Below are 21,368 nucleotides of genomic sequence, written 5' to 3'. Positions count from 1 at the left end.
GTCCTAGAACAAGTTCAGGAACTTGGCTCCACAAATTCCCCTGGCAGGGGCATGCTAGTGCTGAGCACCCAGGGCCCCTTCTCTTGTGGGGTGCCCTGGGTCCCTCTGCAGCAGCTGGCATTTCTCCCCACTGGCTGCTTGTAATCACAATACACATCAGGGCTAAGGGAAGCTTGGCTCCTGCTTCTCTCTGACATGCATTATGCACAATAGGAGGAGGAGAAGCTGGAAAAAGGGATGTCCTCCTGTATTGAGCCGTGCTGATCTGAGGTCTGTTTCAGGGATTCAGCAAGGGAAAATTTGCATTGACCTGGAGGGGTTGGGAGTTGGTAAGTGGATTAGTGCTGGGGGGCAATTTGGTAGGGGAGAAGTAGGATCGATGGTTGAGGTAGGGAGGATTTGTGCTAGAAGGGAGGGATAGATTATGGAGAGGGGGAAAGATTATTGCAAGAAGGGGGAAGATGATTTTTGCTCAGAGGGGGAAATTGGGGGAGGGTTTGTGCTAGAAGGTGGGATTGAAAGGGGGATGATTATTGATAGAAGGGGGAGAAGTGAATTTTGCTGGGAGGGGAGATTTGGGGGAGGAATTCTCCTTGGAAAGAGTACAATCTTTTTGACCTTAGTAAATCAACCCCAATACATCAGTAACATGTTGATGTATTTACCGCTGCATATATTACCTTCTAATACTGAAACAGCTGAGAACGGAGTATTACAAATTGTATACATTATTGTTGTTTATAAAGTATTATGCCTGACCAAAGATGAGCACTTTGTCCTCATTAAATATCTCCAATAAAACAAGAGAAAAAAGGCGCGCGTTGGCTTCTTTAACATTTCAACAAACCGGCACCCTTGGGTACGGCTGCTGTGCATTTTCTCCATTCTGCCAATATGTCAAGGGATCCCCAGCACTCCACGCGGCTTTAAATTTTTAAACACTTTGATATTTGCCCAACTTTTAAAAATCCTGGCTATGAATCATAAAAAAATGGATGGCGGTGTTTACATTTATTATAGATAAAGGCATTATACACAAGCAGCCAATTTTATAGTCATGCACCAAATGCAACTTTATGACAAACAAATATATTAACTATAAAGTGGAAGAAGCAGTAAATCCATATTAATAAAAGAAACGCACTGGAAGGTTTTATAGATTTCATCAAAATCACACAACTGCAAAAATCTCAAAATAAAAAGAATTATGTAGGTAGCAAAAACACATCCCTATCTCTTGTCTCATATATCATGATATCATTTATTGGCACCTTAAAAGTCACATTTTTTATGTTAAAATGTTTTTAACATTCTAATATTTGGGAATGTGGTGCCCAATGTAATGTCCCAGCAAACCCACACTCTTGGAAATTTTTTTACACATAGCCATGGGAAAAGCATCAATCCAATAATGCAAGGAAGCTGTAGACGTCACAAATGTGTAAAGGTTTTATTCAGACCCCAGGAACAAGAACAAGCATGCTGCCGTTCCCACCTCAAGACCTTCCGCCTCTGACATGCCTCACCCCTTTGGGCTCAATCTATTCTATTTGTTGAAATCTTACAGTTATAGGACTTTTATCAAATCTATGGTTGGGCCTGTTGGGGTGGAGTTTGTTAGAGTTGTCCATTCTGGAGCCAGGAACAACAGCATTCTTTATTCAGACCCCAGGAACAAGAGCAAGCATGCGGCTCTTCCCACCTCCAGACTGCCCACCTCTGACATGCCTTACCCCTATGGGCTCAATCTGTTCTTTTTGATTTGTTGAGATTTTGCTATTTTGGAACTTTTATAAAATCTGTGGTTGGGCCTGTAGGGGAGGAGCTTGAAAGAGTTGGGAAGTCTGGGGACAGGAATGGCAGGATGCTTGTTCTTGGGATCTGAATAAAGTTTTCACTAGTCTGTGATGTCTACAGTGTGCGGATCCGTTGCATCGCTAGATGAGACATCAAGAGTGTACAAAGGCTCTTGAGCTGGCAAGAATCAATACAGCAATAATGTGATGCTACTACCCTTCCAAATATTTGATAAATAAGCATAGCACACCTGTGCTCAGTCCACAGCAACGCCAACATCAAACCAAAAGGCCAACCATATGGTGTGTAATGCTCATAAAAAATCTTCTTTATTGTAGGTTCATGAGGAGTAAAAGCATTCTAAACACAACAAGAGATGTTGACGCATTTTAGCCAGGGTGGGCTTTAGTCATAGCTGGTTATGATTAAAGCCCACCCGGGCTGAAACCTGTCAACATCATTTGTGCATAGCGTGTTTTTTCTCCTGAGCCGGCTGCCTGGATAGAGTGATTTCAGGGAGTTTGGAGCATTGGCAGATTTCTATTTGCTTGCAACACAGGAGAATCGTACTATATTGTAGTTTTTCAAAGAGCACAAGACAATCACAAGACAATCATGTTAAATTTACATCAGCGTTCTTCAACCATTTTACTTTGCTAGATTACCCTAAAGACACCATTGAAAAAAAAAAAAAGAAAAGAATTTACATCTAGACTGACCTTCCAGCGCCTCTGAGTCCAAAGTCTCCCCAAGCCGCTGTAGCAGCCTAGCCCGGGCTGCGTTCTTCTTGTGCTTTTTGCCTTCGTAGTGTTGCTGGGCCATCATCGGGTTGTTAAACCAAGCTCGACAAAGGTCACAGAATTTCCGTGATTCGCTTCCAATATTATAGCTCCACAAAGTGTCTTCTTCTTCTTGGAGGGGGATCTCTGCTTGCTCAGGGTTCTCCTGCACAGGTTCTGAAGGATTTAACAAAAAATGGCTTATTGTATTTCATACCCAACTAGTACAAATGAAAAGTAAAAAAGATATATGGCAGATACTCAATTTGAAGGATGAAGTTTTTTCATGGCATCATCAGTTTAACAGAGCTTCCTTCTAGGGTCTAGATCAGTCATTCCTAACCAGTTCTGTGGAACCCTAGGGTTCCTTCAGAGGTTGTTAGGAGTTCCTTGAGCTTATGGCTGACTGACCCCTGATTTGATGGTGCCTGCAGAGTTACAAGACCAGCGCCATTTGGAAAAGCCAGCAGCATGACACTAAAGCCTCGTACACACGCAACGATTGTTGGCCGACAGATTGGCCGTCTTTTGTCCAGTGTTGTTGTTTTGGTTGAAATGTGCTCTAGACTTTCACTGGACTTTTGTTGGCCAAAAAAAAACAACTTCAGAAGTGATGTCATGTGATGGTTTAGTCCCCGTTCACACTAAGGCGACCTGTGAGGCGACCTGATCGCCTCACAGGTCGCCTTCCATAGGGAAGCTGCGGACCCGTTCTAATAGGAGCGACACAAGTCGCTCCGACTTAGAAAAAAGGTCCGGAGCTTCTTTAGGGCGACCTGGAGGCGACCGCCATAGACTTCAATGTTATGAAGTCCGTGCCGGCCGCTCCAAGGTCGCGGCGCGCTGCTCGCACCGCGACCTTGGAGGTCGCCCCGGGAAGTAGCGTCGCTTGTATGTGAACGGGGCCTTACTTTCCGTGTGTTTTTACTTCTCTGAGCATGCCCAGTCTTGCTCATCAGATTTTTGTCTGCCAAAATCTGTACTGACTGACGAAAAATCGGCCGTTGTGGTGACGGCCAACAAAAATTTTATAGCATGCACACCAGATTTTATTCGGCCGAAAAGTCGCAGTTGGTTGTCAGAAGCATCATACTAACAAGCCGAAAATCGGCCGATCGGACATTGCCTGAAAATTCACGGCCAACAATCATTACGTGTGTACGAGGCATAAGGCTTCATTCATACTTGTATGACTCCTAAGTGCAATTTTAGTGCAAATTTGATGCAACTTTGGATGGGTGCGACTAGGATACGATATTGGCTTTGACCTGTGATAACAGACAACTGCACAACTGTTGCATTTTATAACATTGAGGTATGACTTTCATGCAACTTCTGAGGGTTAACATTGAAGTCTATGGCCCTCAAGTTGCATGAATGTTGGACAAAAGTAGTGCATGAACTACTTTGAAGTCGCTGTGACTTTAAGTTGCACACATATGAATGGTTATAATTGGGAAACATAGGGTTTGACTTGTCATGATACTTTAATTTCCAAAGTCCCATGACAAGTCACACACGTGTGAATGGGGTGTAATTACACAGGCCAACAAAAATATTTTATTTTTCTTGGTGCCTTGCTTTTTTGACCTGTTCTTGGGGTTTTTGGGGTTCTGTTTCAGAAAATTGCATTGGCTAGATCAGCCTTTTTCAACCAGGGTGCCCAGGCACCCTGGGGAGCCTTGAGGTTCCTTCAGGGGTGCCTTGGAAAAATGCCTAAACATTGTATACAAGCCAGCAGATGGAGGAAGCCTAGCTTTTAATTACATAAAGCCACAGGTTTTCATTGTGCACCATTATGATTTTTCAGCAGTCGGCGTCCTACCAACCAATGACCCTCCCCTGCCCCTCTCTGTCAGCGCTGGGGTCACATTAGCTAAGTGATGGAGAAAAACTGAAGGAGAAGAGAAACTTTGGAATACTAGTTATTACGAGTCTGCAAAAGTGTATTGGATAGGAAAGAATAAATCACCTCTAACGTTTGGTGTCCTACGTGTGTGTGTATGTTTATGCATTGTGTAAAACTATTAGAATAGTTTTTTACATTTTAGAATGGGGTGCCTCGAGATTGTCCATAATTATAAAGGGTGACTTGACTGAAAAAAGGTTGAGAAACACTGAGCTAGACTGCATCAGCTCTAGTTTCTTAGATATGGTTGAATTTATATCATTTTTTGTCAGTTTTTGAGATCTTGTTTATTATCTTGTTCCTCTCTTACCTAGTTTGTGTTTTTTTTTACATACAAGTTAGCAGATATAGTGAGAGTATACCTCCCTCTGTAATTATACATCAGAAACATTGGATTCTGAAATGTACTTTATTACCCGTTATTACCTGTATTATAATTATGATTGTCTTGGAGGTGTTTTCATTGCCACTCGTATCATTTCATTTTTGCAGATCGAGGTTATGGTTGCTTCACAGCAGTGCTGCCTGAATCATCCCAACTTATTTTGCTATATTTATGTCCTGATTTTCGAGCGGCGATCAGAGTGAAGGTTGGTATATGGCATTTATGCTATATTTAAAAAACTAGAGCTGATAAAGAAGAAATTGGTGCGGTTTTTGGAATCAGCAGGTCAAATATACCCAGGAACAGGTCTAACATTCTAGGCACCAAAATGTGTGTTGGCCTGAATTATCTTTGAAGCTATCTGCAAAAGTGGCATTCTGACCATCACTGTAAGGGGCATTTCTGCCATTTAACCCTGATGAATAAGTGTTAGCAAGGATTCCTCAAATTATTTTAGGGGTTCATCTGAAGTAAAAGGGTTAAGAAAGCCTGGTCTAGATTCTGCCTTCACAGTTATGGGTAGGTAAGCAGAAAAGCACCCCCAAAACATGTGTTATGTTATAGATCACGATGCCATTTTTATAGTTGTAAATAATTTGAATACATAAATACCATGCACATTGGACATTTTCTTTGTGTCCTTTATATAACAATACAATAGTTTAGAATTCAAAGAATTCAGCAACTATGCAAAAAGTGCAGGCCCACTATGAGTTAAGTCCAATTAGGTGCATGTAACCTTTGGGACTTATCTCTTTTACCTATATGTGACAGGTTTATTGCCCTCCCTGGATTATACACGGGACACTCAAGACTGTGAGAGAGGAGAGAAGCAGATAGAGCAGCTATGTCCGCCCTCCGCTCCACTGACCATTCAAAGAAGTCTTTGTATTTTGTGAATGAGTTCACATAATACAAAGGCTTCTGTGAATGGGCAGAAGGAGGGGAGGGGTGGGCAATGCAGTTCCTGTGACTCTCTTCTTGAAGGAACTGAGACCCAAAGGGAGCAGCATTGAGAAGTTATCTTCCTGGAGCATAATAAACCCGTCAGATGGGAAAAATCAAGATAAGTCTACCAATCGACAGGCACCTCGTTAGACTTAACCCAAGTTATACCTGCAGTTTTTCACAAAGTAGCTGAATTTTTGGAACTCCGCTTTAATTTACCCAATTCAGTAGTTTTGACATTTTTTCTTGTTAGGAATCTGCATAATTTGGAACAGCTATTTAACTAATTAATTCACGTATGCATCTTTTAATACACAAATACTGTTCTTACTGCACCCCAGAAAGGTGCCGTCAGAATGTTGAAGACTTATCGCATACAATAAGTTGTACAGGTACCTGTGTGCTTGGCTTGAATGGGTGCAAAAGTTTTGTAAGAAAAGAAAATGCCATAACCTACACATCCAAAACTTTTTGGATGTTCTGAGTGCCATCATATGAGTTCAGTGCTTGCAGGGGGGGCTGTACACGCTTAGCACAGAGTACCAAACACCAGAATAACCAGTGCTTCTGAGCCTCTACACACTGAAAAATCTCTGCTGCTGCTTAACCTCCCTGGCGGTATGATTATTTTGGATTTTAGGTGCTGAAAGCGGTACCATTATTTTGCATGTAATTCTTAGGAATGAGCAGCCCAAACCAACTATTTACATATGATTTTTTTACTGTGCGTTCTTCTTTATAACATCTCGGGTATGATAAAGTTTGAAACACAAAATCATAAATTATAATACTGTATAATAAAAAACTATAAATAAGTTAAAGTATGTATGTATACATATATATATATACAGTATATACTGTATATATATATATATATATATATATATATATATATACACACACACACACATATATATATATATATATATATATATATATATATATATATATATATATATATGTATATATACAGTATATACTGTATATATATATATGTATACATACATACTTTAACTTATTTATAGTTTTTTATTATATTATAATTTATGATTTTGTATATATATATATATATATATATATATATATATACATAAAAGTACTGTAAAACTGCAGGAAAGGGCACTGGGGGGCAAACTAATGTGATTTTCTTTTATTTTGAATAGTATCAGTGTGTTTGGTGTGTTTTACATTTGAATTTGCTGCCGGTTCCACCCCCCTGCGAACGTCACTTCGCAGGAGACGGAAGCCGGGGCACACAGAGGATCGGGAGGAAGATCCGCCGCCGCACACCGCCGGGATACATCGCTGGATCCCGGTGACAAGGTAAGTAACCCCGCTTTCAGGATCCAGCGATCTTCCTGGCGGTACCCCAAGTGTGGCTCGGGGTTACCGCTTTTGGCTCTGAAATTTAACCCTGAGCCACACTCGGGAATACCGCTAGGAAGGTTAACCACTTAAGCCCCGGAAGATTTTACCCCCTTCCTGACCAGGGGGTATTTTGCGATTCGGCACTACGTGATTTTAACGGACAATTGCGCGGTCGTGAGACGCTGTACCTAAACGAATTTGACGTCCTTTTTTTCCCACAAACAGAGCTTTCTTTTGGTGGTATTTGATCACCTGTGCGATTTTTTGATCATGCGCTATAAACAAAAAAAGAGCGTCAATTTTGCAAAAATAACAATATTTTTCAAATTTTTTTATATGAAATTCCCCCCCAAAAAAATGTAAAAAACAAAATTTTTTAACATTTTCGGCCAATTTGGTTTATGCTACATATGTTTGGTAAAAAAATTGCAAAAAGCGTATTTTGATTGGTTTGCGCAAAAGTTATCGCGTTTACTAACAAAGGGAAAGATTTTTGTTGTTTTTATTTTTTTTAACGCGTAATGGCGGCGATCTACGATTTTTTTTTGCGGTACTGCGACATTGGGGCAGACAGATCGGACCCTTGACTGACATTTTTGACACTTTTGGGGGTACCAGTGACATTACTACAGTAATCAGTGCTATACATATGCACTGTTACTGTAAAAATACACTGGTAGTGAAGGGGTTAACTTTATTTGAGAGGGAGGGGCTATGTGGGTCCCTAGGGGCGTGCTTCTAACTGTGATTGGCTGTGGCTTGAAGTGTAGGAACAATGATCAACGGTCCTACATAGTAGAACTGTATGATCATTGTTTCTACACAGGGGAGAATGACAGGCGGCTTGTTTACACTAGCCGCCTGCCTTTCTCCCGCTATCACGGACGATCGTGAGTGAGCGGCGGACATCGGGTCCGCCACTCACATGCGCGGGGGGGGGGGGGTCCGTGACCGCGCGGGAGCGCGCCTCCGGCAGCGCGCGTTTGCTCCCCAGAGCCTCACAGGCTAGTGACGTACCGGTACGTCACTTTGCCTGTGAGGGGCTGACCGCCGCAGTATATCTACTTGCGGCGGTCGGCAAGTGGTTAAAGGAGAAGTACAGCTAAAGCTTGTTTGGCTGTACTTCTCCTGTGGATTACAGGAGTGCAGTATGCTCTGTACTTCTGTGACCCTTTTTCAGCAGACGGCAGACATCACATGTGAAAGATATTGTTTTTTATTTTTTTTTTCAAAATTGTCGCTTTTTTTTTTGTTTATAGCGCAAAAAATAACAATCGCACAGGTGATCAAATACCACCAAAAGAAAGCTCTATTTGTGGGAAAAAAAGGACATCAATTTTATTTGGGTACAGCGTTGCACGACCGCGTAATTGTCTGTTAAAGTATACAGTGGCGAATTGCAAAATAGGTCCTGGTCAGGAAGGAGGTAAATCCTTCCGGTCTTAAAGTGGTTAAAAGTTAAATTCCACATTCGAAGGTATAGAATTGTACAGCAGAATTACAGATATAGGCTCAGAAGGGTAACCTGGAAACTCTGGCATGTTCTAGAATGATTGTATTTTGTAGGTTTATGTGAGCCCCTGTAACCATTTAACCTCATACAAACCTGCTTTTATAAAAGTCTTCTGATGTTAGGTCTTACAATGTTACCATGTTGGTCAAATCACCAGTACAAATCTTTCATTGCTACACCTAAACTTGGTCACATAAAAGCCATGATTGCTTAGAAGTCCCAATTCAGCCATGCACAGTATATACAGGGCATAAAACAATCCCGTGAAATCACGTTCAATTTATCATTAATGGTTCCCGGGACACATACTGTATAAAATGTCCCCTTTTCACACAGGCTCCTGCTGATTTCACACTAACTGTGGGACATGAATGGAACTGTGAAAATTACATGACTGTAGCTGTGAAAATGTAAAACTGGAATGGGAGCGGAAAGGTTCTCCGAGATCTCCGAGACTATATTCTATTCAATTCCATAGTCTGATGAATGCGTCTTTCTGTTTCATGTTCCTGCTTATGCAAAAAAAAAAAAAAAAAAAACTGCTGTGCAAGAGCATGAAAGCCCAAGATAAGTGTCTAAGTAATGAGAATATGTTCTCTACAGAAAAACATATAAAAAAAAAAAAAAAGAAAAAAAGGAAGACGAAAAGGCAATGCTCCACTTCCAACCAGTGGCGACCCGTCCATTGGGAGCGCAGGGGTGCCGCCCCCCCCCCCATCCATGCATCCGGCCCCCTAATCTACATGCAGGGCGCCGGACGCATGGATTCCAATAGGGGATTTTTTTTTTTTTTTAAGCATGTGAAGATACGCCTGAGAGGGGACATGATAGCAATTTATAAATACCTCAATGGTGATCTCAGCAAAAGAGCTATTCAGTTGAAAGGATTGCATGAGGACTCGAGGGCATACAATGCGATTAGAGGAGAAGCGTTTTAACCTCAGGCAACGCAGGGGGTTCTTTACTGTTAGGGCTACAGGATTGTGGAATTCTCTACCACAAGAGGTGGTTTCTGCGGGAAGTATGGCTACTTTTAAAAGACTCTTAGATGTACATCTCAAGGATCAGAACATTCAGGGGTATGAGAGATGATTACGGCCACACACACCTACACAGGTTGAACTGGATGGACTATTGTCTTTATTCAACCTCAACTACTATGTAACTGCGTAACTATGTAATTAGAGTCAGAGGTTCTAATAGGCTTCAAAAAAGGGTGGGCTCGGGGCGAAGAGCACTGCGCCCCAAGCCCACCCAGTTGTAGGGCAATAGCGAATTAATATTTGCTATTATCACACTGACTCTCCTCCCAGCCAATCAGCCACCACTGCTTCCAATAGGTGCAAGCCCAGCTCGCCACCATAACAGACCAGAGAATTAGAAGAGATGGCCCCACACTGCAACAGGATACTGTGTATTGCTTCTTTATTTTAAAAATGACAAGTAAAACAGCACCGGAACTAACGCGTTTCACACGGTATAATGCATACTTAACCAGCACTATATCACTATTAGCACTATATTGTGTGAAACGCGTTAACTTCCTTACCTGTCAGTTTTGCAATAAAGTCAATTGTGTGAAAAAATTACAGTAAAATGAACTGAGAATAACTTGGTTTAAAAGCGTTTTGCACGACAAGCAACATTTTTTAATACATTTTGATTTGATAAACAAGCGATGTCTTGATATACGAGTAGCGTCATGTCACAACTGAGTATAAAAGAGAAGAGAGGCGCCTCTAAGTGTAGCAATGGTACAATGTTTAGCAACTCACATGGTTGATGAATAAAAGTATGTAGGCATCCGGGGTAAAGCTGTCCACATAGATCATCCTCCTCACCACCACCATTGACGTCATCCCTTCCGCACTGCGCTCCACGAGCGCTTTAAGCCTCGCTTTCAGATCGCTCTACTGCAGGGTCGTCTTCCCGGTCACAGAATGTGAAATAAAAGACGTTTGGGACTTTTCACACACCTCATTTAAAGTCCCAAATCCTCCTTTTTGATCTTCCCGGTCACAATTGCAGACTGATGAGGACGGTCTATGTGGCAGTGGCGGCTGGTACATAGGGGGCGTAGTGGCACCGCCCCCCCCAAGGCAGAAAAAAATAAAGGTGTTCCTTTAATTGCAGAGGGGCGCCGGCCAATGCTGCTGCTATGGAGGTGGTGGGGTTTTTATCCTCACATGCTTTTTTTTCTGATGCTTATTGGCCTTTAGAATGTGCTCGGGGCGCAGAGCGATGCGCCCTGAACACTCCCAACTTTTGCTTGCCGTCCTGTGATTGGTTCGGTGGCATTGGGCGGTGCTTGGGCGTCACCGTCTCCTTCTCCTTCCTGCCTTAGCTGGCCCAGGCGACGAGAGAGGATCCAGAGCCAAAGTGTTACTGTCCCGATGCCCGACCCCTGCTGCCTGCTGTGAGCCTCAGCCTGACTGTCTTCAGTACTGCAAGTGACTACTTCGTTCATGTTTCAGCCAGAGGCCAGGGGCATGCTGTATTAACTCTGCATTGAATGGGGGCACGCTGTGGTAAGTCTGCATTGAATGGGGGCATGCTGTGGTAACTCTGCATTGAATGGAGGCATGCTGTGGTAACTCTGCATTGAATGGGGGCATGCTGTACTAACTCTGCATTGAATAGGGGCACGCTGCGCTAACTCTGCATTGAATGGGGGCACGCTGTGGTAACTCTGCATTGAATGAGCGCACGCTGTATTAACTCTGCATTGAATGGGGGCATGCTGTATTAACTCTGCATTGAATGGGGGCATGCTGTATTAACTCTGCATTTAATGGGGGCACGCTGTATTAACTCTGCATTGAATGGGGGCACGCTGTAGTAACTCTGCATTGAATGGGGGCATGCTGTAGTAACTCTGCATTGAATGGGGGCACAATGTGGTAACTCTGCATTGAATGGGGGCACGCTGTAGTAACTCTGCATTGAATGGGGGCACGCTGTAGTAACTCTGCATTGAATGGGGGCATGCTGTAGTAACCCTGCATTGAATGGGGGCACGATGTGGTAACTCTGCATTGAATGGGGGCACGCTGTAGTAACTCTACCTTGAATGGGGGCACGCTGTAGTAACTCTACATTGAATGGGGGCATGCTGTATTAACTCTGCATTGAATGGGGGCACGCTGTAGTAACTCTGCATTGAATGGGGGCATGCTGTATTAACTCTGCATTGAATGCGGGCATGCTGTAGTAACTCTGCATTGAATGGGGGCATGCTGTAGTAACTCTGCATTGAATGGGGGCACGCTGTGGTAACTCTGCATTGAATGGGGGCACGATGTGGTAACTCAGCATTGAATGGGGGCACGCTGTAGTAACCCTGCATTGAATGGGGGCACGCTGTAGTAACTCTGCATTGAATGGGGGCACGCTGTAGTAACTCTGCATTGAATGGGGGCACGCTGTGGTAACTCTGCATTGAGTGGCGGCATGCTGTGGTAACTCTGCATTGAATGGGGGCACGCTGCGCTAACTCTGCTTTGAATGGGGGCACGCTGTGGTAACTCTGCATTGAATGGGGGCACGCTGTGGTAACTCTGCATTGAATGGGGGCACGCTGTGGTAACTCTCCATTGAATGGGGGCACGATGTGGTAACTCTGCATTGAATGGGGGCACGCTGTATTAACTCTGCATTGAATGGGGGCACGCTGTATTAACTCTGCATTGAATGGGAGCATGCTGTATTAACTCTGCATTGAATGGGGGCATGCTGTATTAACTCTGCATTGAATGGGGGCACGCTGTATTAACTCTGCATTGAATGGGGGCATGCTGTAGTAACTCTGCATTGAATGGGGGCATGCTGTAGTAACTCTGCATTGAATGGGGGCATACTGTAGTAACTATGCATTGAATGGGGGCACGCTGTATTGGATGGGGGCACGCTGTGGTAACTCTACATTGGATGGGGGCACGCTGTGGTAACTCTGCATTGAATGGGGGCTCGCTGTAGTAACTCTGCATGGAATGGGGGCATGCTGTAGTAACTCTGCATTGAATGGGGGCATACTGTAGTAACTCTGCATTGAATGGGGACACGCTGTAGTAGCTCTGCATTGAAGGGGGCATGCTGTAGTAACTCTGCATTGAATGGGCCCACGCTGTAGTAACTCTGCATTGAATGGGGGAACGCTGTGGTAACTCTGCATTGAATGGGGACACGCTGTGGTAACTCTGCATTGAATGGGGGCACGCTGTGGTAACTCTGCATTGAATGGGGGCACGCTGCGGTAACTCTGCATTGAATGGGGGCACGCTGTGGTAACTCTGCATTGAATTGGGGCACCCTGTAGTAACTCTGCATTGAATGGAGGCATGCTTTAGTAACTCTGCATTGAATGGGGGCATGCTGTGGTAACTCTGCATTGAATGGGGGCACGATGTAGTAACTCTGTATTGAATGGGGCCACGCTGTAGTACCTCTGCATTGAATGGGGGCACGCTGTAGTAACTCTGCATTGAATGGGGGCACGCTGTAGTAACTCTGCATTGAATGGGGGCACGCTGTAGTAACTCTGCATTGAATGGGGGCACGCTGTAGTAACACTGCATTGAATGGGGGGCACGCTGTAGTAACTCTACATTGAATGGGGGCATGCTGTATTAACTCTGCATTGAATGGGGGCACGCTGTATTAACTCTGCATTGAATGGGGGCATGCTGTATTAACTCTGCATTGAATGGGGGCGTGCTGTATTAACTTTGCATTGAATGGGGGCATGCTGTATTGGATGGGGGCACGCTGTGGTAACTCTGCATTGGATGGGGGCACGCTGTGGTAACTCTGCATTGAATGGGGGCACGCTGTAGTAATTCTGCATGAAATGGGGGCATGCTGTAGTAACTCTGAATTGAATGGGGGCATGCTGTAGTAACTCTGCATTGAAGGGGGGCACGCTGTAGTAACTCTGCATTGAAGGGGGCACGCTGTAGTAACTCTGCATTGAATGGGGGCACGCTGTAGTAACTCTGCATTGAATAGGGGCACGCTGTGGTAACTCTGCATTGAATGGGGACACGCTGTGGTAACTCTGCATTGAATGGGGGCACGCTGTAGTAACTCTGCATTGAAGGGGGGCATGCTGTGGTAACTCTGCATTGAATGGGGGCACGATGTAGTAACTCTGTATTGAATGGGGGCACGCTGTAGTAACACTGCATTGAATAGGGGCATGCTGTAGTAACTCTTCATCGAAGGGGGCACACTATACTTTGATTACTGAAGGCCCCTTTCACACTTTTGTGACCTCAAAGTCATGCTATTTTTTGCCGCGTTTTTTGCCGCAAAGCAATGCCTATTATATTTTTTTCTGTTTGCGCCCCCCCCCAAAAAAAAAAAATTGAGCACCTGCCGCCACTGCTATGTGGACACCTTTACTGCGGATGCCTGCATCCTTAGATGTGCCTCTTTTAATCATCATGTGAGTCGCTAACTGTTAAACCTTCATTAAATGTAACCATATTGCTACACTTAGAGGCGCCTCTCTTCTGGATTTTGCTTCTAATCTCCTTGTGGAGGCGCCATTTGTGGATGGACATTTTTTTGGTTACACAACCTATCACATTGCTATAATCTTTTTATATGGACTATAAACTGAAAGACCTGTGAATAAATGGTTGTGGAACAAATCATCTGAGTTTTCATTATTTCTTATGGGGAAATTAGCTTTGATATACGAGTGCTTCGGATTACCAGAATGTTCCCGGAACGAATTAGGCTCGCAATCCATGGTATTACTGTATATAAATTTAATTTGGGTACAGCTTTGCATGACCGTGCAATTACCAGTTAAAGTAGCACAGTGCTGAATAGCAAAAAAATGGCCTGGTCATGACGGGACTAAAACCTTGCAGAGCTTAAGTGGTTAAAAAAAAAAGGTTTATTTGGAATAGGTAAAGTCATGTATAACCTGCTCTGAAGATATTAAAGCGGTATAAAACCCAATACGCTAAATATATTATATTGCAGCTTACCAATCATTAGATGTGGTGGTCGGCGGTCGCATTATTTATTTTTGTTTTTCCTATAGTCTTTTTATCCCATTTTCTACCTGGTTATCTGGCCAGTGATCCCCCACCCCCCACTTCCATATTAGAGCACCCTTACTCTGGACCATGGAACATCATTGTAAGCACCCCTCTCAACAAACATATTGGGTGAATCACCAGTTAAAAAGAAAAGAAAGCGCAAAAAAGAAACCAGATGCAGCCATCCCCAGTGGTGTATTTTGGTTTTGTGCTGCCCTAGGCAAGACTAAAACTGGGCGCCCCCCCCCCCCATCCTATGTAAATTTGCCCCACTCCCTTTTTAACGGATGTGACTCCCTTAAAAATTGAAGGACTAAAAGTCCCAGCATGAACCCCTGAGATCTCACGAGAGTGGGGGTGGGTGAGGGAGAGAGAGAGGGGGGCGGGTGAGAGGAGATGAGAGGGGGGATGAGAGAGGGGGGATGAGAGAGGGGAGATGAGAGAGAGAGGAGGGGATGAGAGAGAGAGGGGAGATAAGAGATGGGGGATGAGAGAGATGAGAGAGAGGGGGATGAGAGAGAGAGGGGGGATGAGAGAGAGAGAGTGGGTGAAGAGAGAGAGGGAGGGAGGGTGAGAGAGAGAGGGATGGTTGAGAGAGAAAGAGAGGGGCAGAGAGAGAGAGGGGAGATAAGAGAGGGGGGATGAGAGAGATGGGGATGAGAGGGGGGGTGAGAGAGAGAGAGAGAGAGAGAGAGAGTGGGTTAAGAGAGAGAGGGAGGGAGGAAGAGAGAGAAAGAGAGGGGCAGAGAGAGAGAGGGGGGTGAGAGAGAGAGAGAGAGAGAGAGAGGGGGGAATGAGTGAGGCAGCTCTAGCAACCAGGAGCCAATAGAGTCTCAGGTGGAGGGGGGGGGTGGCTTTTTTTGCTGCCCCCTGCAAAGTGCCGCCCTAGGCCTGGGCCTTGTTGGCCTAGGCCAAAATACAGCACTGGCCATCCCATCTAAGAATGGGTAAACTTATATATAATAGAGGCTTGCTTTTGGGAATAATACGGCTTTAAGGAAAGCATTAGCACAGGGGGTGTGTATTATACCTGATGAGTGAAATGGTACAAGCCTACTGCTTCCCTATTGGCTTGATCTTTAACTCAGGGGTCTCCAAACTACGGCCTGTGAACCACACCCAGCCCACTACAAGATTTTATTTTATTCAGCTAGGGTCAGTGGTGCATTCTCAATGCACACAGATTGAAGGTTAAGGTCAGAAGAGGCTGCATATGGTCTCTGAGCTTAGGGGGGACTCTGACGGTGACCCAGATGTAAGGGGGACTCTGATGGGGATGTTGATCTAGTGATGTAGACTCTGCTGGGGACCCTGATGCAAGGAGACAATCTGATGGGGACCTTAAAGTAAAGGGGGCTCTGACAGGTGATCATGACGTAAGGGGGGGACCACAGTGGGGGCTCTGATGTATGGGGGACACTGATGGGGACCCTGATGTAAGGAGGGGCTCTGATGTAAGGAGTACTCTGATGGAGACCCTGATGTAAAGGGGCACTTTGATTGGGACCCTGATGTAAGGGGGCACTGTGCTGAGGATCCTGATATAAAGGGGGACTCTGCAGGGAACCTTGATGTAAGGGGGGCACTGTGATGGCGATCCTGATATAAAGGGGGACTCTGCTGGGAACCCTGATGTAAGGGGGCACTGTGATGGGGATTCTAAAATAAAGGGGGACTCTGCTGGGAACCCTGATGTAAGGGGTACTGTGATGGGAATCCTGATATAAAGGGGAACTCTGCTGGGAACCCTGATGTAAGGGGGCACTCTGATGGGGATCCTGATATAAAGGGGGACTCTGCTGGGGAACCCTGATGTAAGGAAGGCACTCTGATGGGGGTCCTGATATAAAGGGGGACTCTATTGGGGAACCTGATCTAGGGGGAAGTCTGCTGGTAAACCTGATGTAAGGGGGGCACACTGATGGGGATCCTGATATAAAGAGGGACTCTGCTGGGAACCCTGATGCAATAGGGGCACTCTGATGGGGTTCCTGATATAAAAGGGGGCTCTGCTGGAAACCCTGATGTAAGGGGGACACTCTGATGGGGATCCTGGTATAAAGGGGGACTCTGCTGGGGAACCCTGATGTAAGGGGGCACTCTGATGGGGATCCTGATATAAAGGGGGACTCTGATGGGAACCCTGATGTAGGGGGGGCACTCTGGTGGGGATCCTGATATAAAGGGGGACTCTGCTGGGAACCCCGATGTAAGGGGGCACTCTGATGGGAATCCTGATATAAAGGGGAACCCTGATGCAAGGGGGGCACTCTGATGGGGTTCCTGATATAAAGGGGGACTCTGCTGGGAACCCTGATGTAAGGGGGACACTCTGATGGGGATCCTGGTATAAAGGGGGACTCTGCTGGGGAACCCTGATGTAAGGGGGCACTCTGATGGGGATCCTGATATAAAGGGGGACTCTGATGGGAACCCTGATGTAGGGGGGCACTCTGATGGGGATCCTGATATAAAGGGGGACTCTGCTGGGAACCCTGATGTAAGGGGGCACTCTGATGGGGGTCCTGATCTAAAGGGGAACTCTGCTGGGAACCTTGATGTAAGCGGGCACTCTGATGGGAATCCTGATATAAAGGGGGACTCTGCTGAGAACCCTGATGTAACGGGGCACTCTGATGGAGATCCTGATATAAAGGGGGCTCTGCAGATATTTGTTATATATATACAATGTGGCCCTTGTATTGAAAAGTTTAGGAACTCCTTCTTTAACTCATTGCAGATGAGAAATATTTGTTGCACATTCATGTATGCAATATCAATGTGTTACAAAATTAGAATTCTCACCAGGAACAGTCTACACTTGCCCCCGACAGACATCAATGCGGTATACGGCTACATTTAGCAGGAGAGGAGGAGATGGGGCTACAGATGAGTCCCTATCCATAAGAAGTGGTGAACAGGCCGCTTGGTAAGCGTACAGAAAGTTTCCCCCGATAAATGGATCTCTGACTCGCTGCCATTTATCTTCCTGAGAAACTAAAGACTGCGTCTTCAGAAAAATTCCTAGATAAAATGTGTTATTAATGCACCAGGGCCTGGAAATCTTAGAAAACCTCTCATCTCCAGTTCAGAGATTTCCATTACGTAAATCCCCTTCATCTGCCTCTCGGAGGATCGCCTTGATTATTTATGATTTGATGCCTAGTCACAGAATGTAAAAAAAAAAAAAAAAAAACGCAGAGCGCTACCGGCACAAACGTCCCTCCAGGACACAGACAGACTGACGGCAGATGAAGAATTCCCCCAATACCGCGGATACCTTCATCTCTTATTTCTGCATGTGCGGAGCTCGCTATTAAAGCTTTGCTCATAATTCTGGAAAAAAAAAAAACATTTATCACAAGATTTAGATAAAGAACATCAGAATACAAACAGGGGACCAATCATAGATATGGATGCTGGGCGCTATGTTTCACACTCTCGCCATTAAGGGCCCCATTGTACCTGCTCAATCCATTACCTCATGCACGCTAAGGCAAAAAAAGGGAGAAGGCGCCTCTAAGTGCAACTTGTATTACCTATATTTGCACACGGAGAATAAAAAACTTACAGGATAAGCGAATGAACAAACATGTGACGACATCACTCGGGGTCCATTCCTGACCCTGTGGCTCCGTCTTCCTCGGGTGTCCAGCAGCAAGGAGAGGTGGTGAAGTGGGAGAGCTCAGCCAGGGACAGTACCTCCATCTGAGACTGCGGTGGAACGCATGCCTCACCCATGGACTGCACGGGGCGTAATGACGTTGGGGGTGGTGGTAACGCGTTTCAGGGGATGCGTAGTAGTGCTCCTTCATCAGACCGCAAAGGAGCACTACTGCGCATGCTCCGAAACGCATTACCACCCCCCAGACGTCACTACGCCCTGTGCGGTCCACGGGTGAGGCATGCGTTCCACCACAGTCTTAGACAGAGGAACTGTCCCTGGCTGAGCTCCTCCAAATCAACACCTCTCCTTGCTGCTGGACGACCAAGGAAGACGGAGCCACAGGGTCATGAATGGACCCCGAGTGATGTTGTCACGTTTGTTCATTCACTTACCCTGGAGGTTTTTTATTCTCCATGTGCAAATAAAGGTATTACAAGCTGCACTTAGAGGAGCCTTCACCCTTTTTTTGCCTTATTAGCTGGAGTTGCTTCTACGATTTCAGAAGAGTTGCCCCAGTGTCAGCTTGGTACCCCCTGCATGACCACACACGGGGCATAAGGGGGCGGTAACACGTTTCGGAGCATGCGCAGTAGTGCTCCGAAACACGTTACCGCCTCCTGACGTCACTACGCCCCGTGCGGTCCACGGGTGAGGCATGTGTTCCGCCGCAGTCTTAGACAGAGGAACTGTCCCTGGCTGAGCTCCTCCAAATCAACACCTCTCCTTGCTGCTGGACAGCAGAGGAAGATGGAGCCACAGGGTCAGGATTGGACCCCGTGTTGTCACATGTTTGTTCTTTCGCTTATCCTGTATGTTTTATATTCTCCGTGTGCAAATCAAGGTAATACAAGCTGCACATAGAGGCGCCTTCTCCCTTTTTTTGCCTTAACGTGCATGAGGTAATGGATTGAGCAGGTACAATGGGGCCCTTAATGGCGAGAGTGTAAAACATAGCGCCCAGCATCCATATTTATGATTGGTCCCGTTTGTGTTCTGATGTTCTTTATCTAAATCTTGTTGTGATAAATGTTTTTTTTCCCAGAAAAATGAGCAAAGCTTTAACAGTGAGCTGACGAAGGAGCACTACTGCGCATGCTCCAAAACGTGTTCCGCCCCCTGACGTCACTACGCCCCGTGTAGTCCACGGGTAAGTCATGTGTTCCACCACAGTCTCGGACGGAGGAACTGTCCCTGGCTGAGCTCCTTCACTTCACCACCTCTACTTGCTGCTGGACAGCAGAGTCAGGATTGGACCCCGAGTGATGTTGACACATGTTTGTTCATTCGCTTATCCTGTAAGTTTTTTATTCTCCATGTGCAAATAAAGGTAATACAAGCTGCACTTAGAGGCGCCTTCTCCCTTTTTTAGCCTTATCAGTTGGAGTTGCTTCTACCATTTCAGAAGAGCTGCCTACAGTGTCAGCTTGGTACCCCCTGCATGACCACGAAAGCCCATCCACCCCCTCCCCCCCACCTTCTCCTTCACCATTGAGGATTGATCTCCCCATTAGAAGCGCCCTATGTTCCATGTACTTCATGTGCTGGTTACATAGGGAACTACGTGTAATCTACTTAATTTCATTTTTAGAGTTAAAGGGGTTGTAAAGTCAGAAGGTTTTTCATCTTAATGCATTCTATGTGCATTAAGATAAAAAGCCTTCTGTGTGCAGCAGCCCACACTAGGCCCCCCTAAAACTTACCTGAGGTCCCTCCCTGTGCAGTGATGTCCACCAGTGTCTCAGCCATCCGAGATTCTCCCACCTAATTGGCTGAGACACAGCAGTGGCACCATTGACTGCCGCTGCTCTCAATCAAAGTCGGAGCGACTTGTATTGACTTCCATTATGTGAAGTCGTTGCAAGCCGCGACGAAGTCGCGGTGCACGGGCGACGGCATTGGTCGCCCGAAGTCGGGTTGGATCAGTGTGAACCGACACTAAGGGTTTGGATGATGGTACTGTTTTCATGTGTGAGTTAGCGCCCCAAATGACTGAAGGGCAAACTGTTAACCCGGGCCGCACACTGGAAAGGATACAATTTTTTTCTCTTAATAGTAACACCTGACCTGCTACAGACTACAAAGGTATTTTGAAGGAAATAGCATGAAACACTGATTTTCTTCCACCAGTTCTTTACACGTGTTACATCTTACGCTTTACTGCAGACCAAAAGCATGGAGAGAAGCTGCTGCAAGGCCTCTCACACTCATGGTCCAAGCCCAGCCCATAGTTCTGTAATGTAGTGGGCCCCAACATAGGAACTTCTGCTGAACAGGGTAGACCTGGTAAGGAGGGTTCTGTAATGCAGAGGGCCCTAACATAGGGACCCTGCAACTTAGACTAGTAGACCTGGTCAGCAGCATTCTGGTATGTAGTGGGCCCTAACATAAGGACCCCGCCTCTTAGAAGAGTAGACTTGGTCAGGAGGGTTCTGTTATGCAGTGGGCCCTAACATAGGGACTCTGCCACTTAGAAAGTTAGACCATACAGCAACCAATTCACCCCTCCGACAGAACCTCCAACATAGGTCACCTCCCAAACAATCTACTGAGCTTGCCAGAACCAGCTCTCGAGGGAGTTTATTCCACATTTTCACAGCTCTAACTGCGAATAAACCTTTCCGTATTTGTAGAGTAAATCTCTTTTCTCCTAGATGTAAAGAGTGTCCCCTTTTCCTCTGTGATGACCTTAAAGTGAACAACTCAACAACAAGTTAATTATATAGACCACTTATGTATTTATACATGTTGATTATATCCCCCTTAATCTCCTCTTCTCAAGAGAGAATAAATTGAGTTCCTCCAATATTTCCTCATAGCTGAGCTCCTCCATGCCTCTTATCAGTTTGGTTTCCCTTCTCTGCACTTTCTCCAGTTCCCCGATATCCTTTTTGAGAACTGGTGCCCAAAACTGAACTGCATATTCCAGATGAGGTCTTACTAATGATTTGTGCA

General features: G+C 45.4%; 1 protein-coding gene across 1 annotated transcript in view; it reads right to left on the bottom strand.

Moving 5' to 3' along the window:
- ZMAT4 (zinc finger matrin-type 4) overlaps positions 1-21,368 on the bottom strand; it is an 866,722-nt gene that overhangs the window by 433,069 nt on the left and 412,285 nt on the right. Inside the window, exon 5 of the mRNA XM_082267441.1 lies at positions 2,517-2,753. Within this exon, the coding sequence (XP_082123567.1) occupies positions 2,517-2,753 (237 nt within the window). The remainder of the gene's footprint in view (positions 1-2,516; positions 2,754-21,368) is intronic.

The sequence above is a fragment of the Pelophylax lessonae genome (assembly GCF_965119305.1).
Source record: "Pelophylax lessonae genome assembly, chromosome: 9".
NCBI classification, from domain to species: Eukaryota; Metazoa; Chordata; class Amphibia; order Anura; family Ranidae; genus Pelophylax; species Pelophylax lessonae.
This window is presented reverse-complemented; position numbering and strand designations above follow the sequence as displayed.